Source organism: Peromyscus maniculatus, chromosome 3, assembly GCF_049852395.1.
Source record: "Peromyscus maniculatus bairdii isolate BWxNUB_F1_BW_parent chromosome 3, HU_Pman_BW_mat_3.1, whole genome shotgun sequence".
Lineage (NCBI taxonomy): Eukaryota > Metazoa > Chordata > Mammalia > Rodentia > Cricetidae > Peromyscus > Peromyscus maniculatus.
Genome location: NC_134854.1, coordinates 66,331,018 through 66,337,422, shown reverse-complemented (window position 1 = coordinate 66,337,422; position 6,405 = coordinate 66,331,018). Strand labels below are relative to the sequence as shown.

Sequence of the window (6,405 nt, the reverse complement as noted above, 5' to 3'; positions counted from 1 at the left end):
GGGATCTGGGCTCTGCTTCCAACTTAGCTGGGGACAGGTTAAGCTTAGAAAGCTGCTGGAGGGTGAGGTGGCTCTTGGTCACCAGCGTCCTGCCCCTCCCATCTCCTCGAAAGGCACGGGCCAGCCACTCTCAACAGTGGCCACAGGGGTCTCCGAGTCTCTCTGGAAGGAGAAAGGCCTTGCCTTTGCACACTGTGGGCCAGTGCGGGTGTGGTTACTCCCTCCACAGAGCACTGGTGACAGCAGAGACCGTGGGCAAGTTTTCACGAGTGGGCAGTGAGGGGGAAGGCAGCGCAGGGCAGGAAGTCGAGTCCGTCTCCCGTCACGGACGGGTTTGCCTGTCAAGCTTCTGACAGCCTTTGCTCCACCCCTGCCGAGGAAGCCTGGCTAAGAGGTGACAGAGGACAGCGGGGCAGTACATCTTCAAACGGTCTACGAGCAGAAAGTGGGGGTGAGGGTCGCTCCGGGGAGGTCGAGGTACTGAGGCACAAAAGGAGAAATGAGGCCACACATACAGCCTGGTTTATTGGCTCATCATACACGCACACCACATATATACACGAACATAAATACTCCAATGTACAAATTTTACACGGGACTCACAGACTGGCCCCCTGTCTCTCATCTGGCACCCTCATCCTGTATCCTGTCCTTCCCCACGGACTGCGGGGTGAAGGCCTGTGGGAGCTATCGTGAGGAGGCAGGGTTCTGGAGGAGGGAGAGGTCCTGCCCCCCTCCTCCTCACAGGTACCTCCAAAGGGTTCTGTCCCTTAACGGCACCGTAGGGCAGAGGACTGCACAACACACTCCCGCTCTGCTGCAGCTCAGATCCAAGCCTCTCCTCCATCCCCGGACCTTCTCCTCCCCTCCTCTCCCTCACTGCACACCCCCTGCTCCTCCACTGCTCCCTCCAGGCCATGGAGTCCTTCTGGTCCCTCTGCCCTCTTCCTGAGCTTCATAGGAGACTGGGGCTGCGGTGCAGCTCTGCGGAGGGATTCGTGCCGTTGGCGGGCTCTCTGTTGGGGGTGGGTGCCAACCCACAGCCCTCCCCAGGGCACCCATGCTGGATCAAGATGTCCGCACACTCCTGGCTGCCGGCCCGGCGGGCATAGGCCAGTGGGGTCAGGCCCCGGGCATCACGGCTCCTCACGTCCACCCCGTACTGCAGGAGAAAGCACATTCACAGTTGGCATATGTAGGGGGAAAGGCCTCAGCTCCCAGGGACGGGGAGAGGCAGCCTCTGAAGGCTGAGTAGGGGGAGACCAGGCCGGAGGTACCCAGACTCACCCAGATGAGCAGCTGTGTGAAGACCACATTGGCCATGGCACTGGACAGGTGCAGGGCTGTCCTCCCATCGCCGTCCCCGTACGTCTCGTTCACCTCCTCCTTGGACCCATGGGCCAGCAGCATCACCAAGAGCCGCAGGTCATCCTCCACCACAGCCCGGAGTAACTGCTGCCCCAGCGGCACGTCGGAGCTTGGCAGCGGGGCCAAGAAGAGCTTCTGTTCATACTTGGCCCGGATCCAGCGTTCCTTCTCCTCTCTGTAAGCACAGGTCCATTGAGGCATGAGGCAAGGACGGAAGCAGGCATGTAGGCAGGGCACAGGGAGGACCACTGCAATGGAGAGACTGAAGGCACAGGGAGGACCACTGCAATGATGGAGAGACTGAAGGCACAGGGAGGACCACTGCAATGGAGAGACTGAAGGCACAGGGAGGACCACTGCAATGGAGACTGAAGGCACAGGGAGGACCACTGCAATGGAGACTGAAGGCACAGGGAGGACCACTGCAATGGAGACTGAAGGCACAGGGAGGACCACTGCAATGGAGAGACTGAAGGCACAGGGAGGACCACTGCAATGGAGACTGAAGGCACAGGGAGGACCACTGCAATGGAGACTGAAGGCATAGGGAGGACCACTGCAAGAGACTGAAGGCACAGGGAGGACCACTGCAATGGAGAGACTGAAGGTACAGGGAGGACCACTGCAATGGAGACTGAAGGCATAGGAAGGACCACTGCAATGGAGACTGAAGGCACAGGGAGGACCACTGCAAGAGACTGAAGGCACAGGGAGGACCACTGCAATGGAGAGACTGAAGGTACAGGGAGGACCACTGCAATGGAGACTGAAGGCATAGGGAGGACCACTGCAATGGAGACTGAAGGCACAGGGAGGACCACTGCGATGGAGAGACTGAAGGCACAGGGAGGACCACTGCAATGGAGACTGAAGGCACAGGGAGGACCACTGCAATGGAGAGACTGAAGGCACAGGGAGGACCACTGCAAGAGACTGAAGGCACAGGGAGGACCACTGCAATGGAGAGACTGAAGGCACAGGGAGGACCACTGCAATGATGGAGAGACTGAAGGCACAGGGAGGACCACTGCAATGGAGAGACTGAAGGCACAGGGAGGACCACTGCAATGGAGACTGAAGGCACAGGGAGGACCACTGCAATGGGAAGACTGAAGGCACAGGGAGGACCACTGCAATGGAGACTGAAGGCACAGGGAGGACCACTGCAATGGGAAGACTGAAGGCACAGGGAGGACCACTGCAATGGGAAGACTGAAGGCACAGGGAGGATCACTGCAATGGAGAGACTGAAGGCACAGGGAGGACCACTGCAATGATGGAGAGATTGAAGGCACAGGGAGGACCACTGCAATGGAGACTGGAGGCATAGGGAGGACCACTGCAATGATGGAGAGACTGAAGGTACAGGGAGGACCACTGCAATGGAGACTGAAGGCACAGGGAGGACCACTGCAATGGAGAGACTGAAGGCACAGGGAGGACCACTGCAATGATGGAGAGACTGAAGGCACAGGGAGGACCACTGCAATGGAGAGACTGAAGGCACAGGGAGGACCACTGCAATGGAGACTGAAGGCACAGGGAGGACCACTGCAATGGAGACTGAAGGCACAGGGAGGACCACTGCAATGGAGACTGAAGGCACAGGGAGGACCACTGCAATGGAGACTGAAGGCACAGGGAGGACCACTGCAATGGAGACTGAAGGCACAGGGAGGACCACTGCAATGATGGAGAGACTGAAGGCACAGGGAGGACCACTGCAATGGAGACTGAAGGCACAGGGAGGGCCACTGCAATGGAGAGACTGAAGGCACAGAGAGGACCACTGAAATGGAGAGACTGACGGCACAGAGGAGCCGCAGGGATTCCCGGGCCTTTAGAGGGGCAGGAGGCACACAAATGGGGTGGTATTGAGCAGAAGGGGAGAGACACTGAAGGGAGACCTCTGGGGCCAGGAGGGATGTGAGGGCAGAGAGGCAGGAAGACTCCAAGCAGGCCTGAGTGGCAGCTTATCAAGCCGTCTGAACTCTGCGATTGGTAGCACTGGAACAAAGCGGGCGACAGCCTGAGAGGGGGCCCTGGCCACCCTATCTACCACCCATTCTCCCCATCTCAGCAGGCGGGCTTGGACGCAGGAGCCACACAGTGATATGCGCCCTGCGCATGCGCCTCCTGCTGGCCCCTGACCTGCCGATAAGGGCTCAGAAAAGGCCCTGTTGTTGTGAGGCGCCTGAGTGACAGCCACCAGCAGGGGAGGGACACCCCCAGGGGCCACCGCCAAGCAGAGCAACAGTGTTTTAACCCTTCCGCTGCTCCAGGTCCTCCCCACCCCACAGCGGGGGCCCGGCTGTCTCCCCCTGGACAGCACTGGACAGCACTCGCTTACCTGCAGGCTTCGGGGCCCGGCTTCGAGTAGCCATCCAGAGCCCCCTCCCAGACACTGTTCGCCAAGGCATTGCCCATTGCGGTCATGACGGCGAGCAGTTCAGGCGGCCAGTCGTCAAGGTCCAAGGAGCGGACCCGGGACAGGTGAGCCCCCAGGTGTCGGTGGATCCCTGAACACTCGATACACATCAGGGCGCCCAGGTTCAGGCTGGCCCAGTCTGGATCTACGCAGGCAGAGGGAGAAGGATGCAGCAGGTGGCCCCCAGAGAAAGGGCCACTGAGGAAGGCCACCCTCCTGCACACTGACCGCCACCCCTTGCCACCTGAGCCCCCGACACCTGGCTCCCAGATCTCTTGTCCTCGTACTCACTGGGGGCTTCACAGTCAATACAGAAGCTGTTGCCGCGGACCGTGCGGACGGCCTGCACAGCCAGAGCCGTGTTCTGGTTCCCCAGCCGAGTCTGCCATGAGGCAGGAGAGACAAGGGCAGCTGATCAGTCCCAAGTCCCCTCCCTGGCTCGCCCCCGAGCCGGGCTCTCCCAGCACCACCCCGTGCCAACCTTGTCCTTGGCGCTGCGACAGCCCTGCAGGCTGGCGAGGATTTGGGCCTGCACGCTCTGCACCCACAGCTCCCGTTCTTCCGCTGTGGAGGCCTCGAAGTGCCAGGTCTGCCCGGTGAGGGACACCACCACAAACTCGAAGGACTCCTCTGCCTCTGGGGAGAGGGCATTTACGCGGTTAGGGCTCCTGGCCGGCGCACACGCCCAGAGGCACGCCACTGCCACAACTCCAGCCAGACCCTGCTTCGCCGACGCTCATCCTTCTTCCTCAAATGTGCCCGTGCCGGCCCCAGGGCCACACACTATTTAGGATTATTCACAAGCGGGGAAACCGACTGCTCGAGACCAGTATGCGTCCCTGTCCTCCGTTTCTAACCACCTGTGGAGTCAGGAAATGGCAGCTGCCAGTGCTTGGCTTCCTGACCACCACCAGAAACGGACACCATGAGGGGGCATCCTGGAGGAAGATGAGCTAAGTGTGTGGAGAAGGATGTGACGGGTGCTAGAGGCACACGCTGGGCAAGGAGGCGGGTGGGAGCACCATCCGTACGCGTCAGCTGCAGCCTCCTCATTTTGCAGCTCATTAAACCCAATATTCCGGACGGCGTCAGCACAGGGCTCCTGGGAGCTGAGCCCCTCCCCCACTGCCCTGGCGTAGACAGACAGGAAGGGCAAGTGGGTGGGGGAGACACGTTTTCTCCAATAGGAACCCAAGGACATCCGCAGTGGCACACGCTGGGGCTGCACTGTGACCCCAGGGATGGCGGTCTCCCACTCTGCTCTGCTCCCCTAGACCCCTTAAAAGAAAGGCAGATCTATTCCCAGGGGCCGCTGGCCCTAACGGCTGCCAACCGTCATGGTGGCTGGAGACACAGGGCTTTACATGGCCCCAGGGCGAGCCATGCACTCTGCCAGGGTCACCCCCCCTCATCCTAAGTTCTTCTTGCTCCTCTGTCCCTGCAACCTCTCCCCTCAGTGAGGCCACACCCCCGGAAATCTTCACCCGCTTGGTTCCCTCTGAGGACCCTTAAGAGAACTGCGTTCCCCGTGTGTAAACTGGTACCTCTTCTCTCCGCACTCAGCTTTTAAACTCTGTGAGCGCCTCTACCACTCCCTAGACCACAGTGGACGCTGTGCCACCAGGACTTTGTGTTACTGTCTGTCCAGACTCACTTGACCCACACTCATCCCCACAACAGTCAGAACAGAGACGAGAACTTCCAAGTCCACAGAAGTTACTTATGTGGGGACCAAAACACTCCCCGAGGGGGTTTGGGAAGACACTGGCGGAGCGATGTTATGGTAACAGAGACCGGCAGAGAAAGGTCGGAAGAACATCTTGAGCTGGAACACCTTTGCTCCCGGGAGACCACAGAGAGCACCAGACAACCCTGCACACGTGAGAGGAACCTGTCATGTCCTCAGCACGCTTTACACTCAGAGCCAACTCAAGAGACACAGAACCAGCCTTGCTCAGCAGGGCTTGGAAGAGCTAATGGGATGGCCTGCTGCCTGCCTTTCTCCAGAACGACAGAGGCAAGCTTGGCTCAACAGGGCGGATTCAGTAAGAAGGGTCTGGGTCACCAGAGGGCCGTGGGCTACTTATTTCAGGAGTCATTCATAGAAAGTGCTTTCCTCCTATGGAAACGACTGTGCTTGGAGGGTACTACACCCAGGTCCCACTGCCCACCTCTAGGTCCCCCTAACCTTCAGCAGCACTGCTGGGGCCGTCTGGTCGGGGGGTCCCGGTGGTGCTCTTTTTCCGGCGGTGCTTCTTCCGGTTGGAGTGGGGAGATGGGGGAGGCTCCAGCTTGGGGCTGGAACTGAGTACCTCAGCTGGGCCACTGGCTGGTGAGGGGAGAGGTGGACAAGTGTGGGAAGAGGGAGGAGAGCTGGGCACAGGGTGTGGGCAGAGCCAGGCCTGCTCCCTCTAGGTAGGTGTGCAGGGAACCTTCTCTGGGCTGCCCAGGCCTTCCAGCCCCAAAGATCCCTGCCCCGGAGGCGGAACACTAAGAAGAGTTGGAAACTTAAGCAGGGCAGGATAAAGGCAGAGGGAGGCATGTGCTTCTGCAGCCTGGAGGGGTGGAAGGCGGCCCAGGGAACTCACAGGGAGCTGAAGCCCCAGCAG

General features: G+C 59.9%; 1 protein-coding gene across 7 annotated transcripts in view; it reads right to left on the bottom strand.

The window, feature by feature from the left end:
* Window positions 1-506: 506 nt before the first annotated feature.
* Window positions 507-6,405, bottom strand: part of Agap3 (ArfGAP with GTPase domain, ankyrin repeat and PH domain 3) — a 53,794-nt gene continuing 47,895 nt past the window's right edge. For 4 of the 7 annotated variants that reach the window (XM_042273212.2, XM_076566694.1, XM_076566695.1 and 1 more), the window contains 6 exons: window positions 5,985-6,125; window positions 4,278-4,432; window positions 4,088-4,178; window positions 3,719-3,941; window positions 1,288-1,543; window positions 507-1,162 (listed from right to left, as the gene is read on the bottom strand). In XM_042273212.2, coding sequence (XP_042129146.2) covers window positions 956-1,162; window positions 1,288-1,543; window positions 3,719-3,941; window positions 4,088-4,178; window positions 4,278-4,432; window positions 5,985-6,125 — 1,073 coding nt within the window. In that variant the 3' untranslated portion in view covers window positions 507-955. The remainder of the gene's footprint in view (window positions 1,163-1,287; window positions 1,544-3,718; window positions 3,942-4,087; window positions 4,179-4,277; window positions 4,433-5,984; window positions 6,126-6,405) is intronic. The other 3 variants (XM_042273214.2, XM_076566696.1, XM_042273216.2) reach the window with 1 other exon arrangement.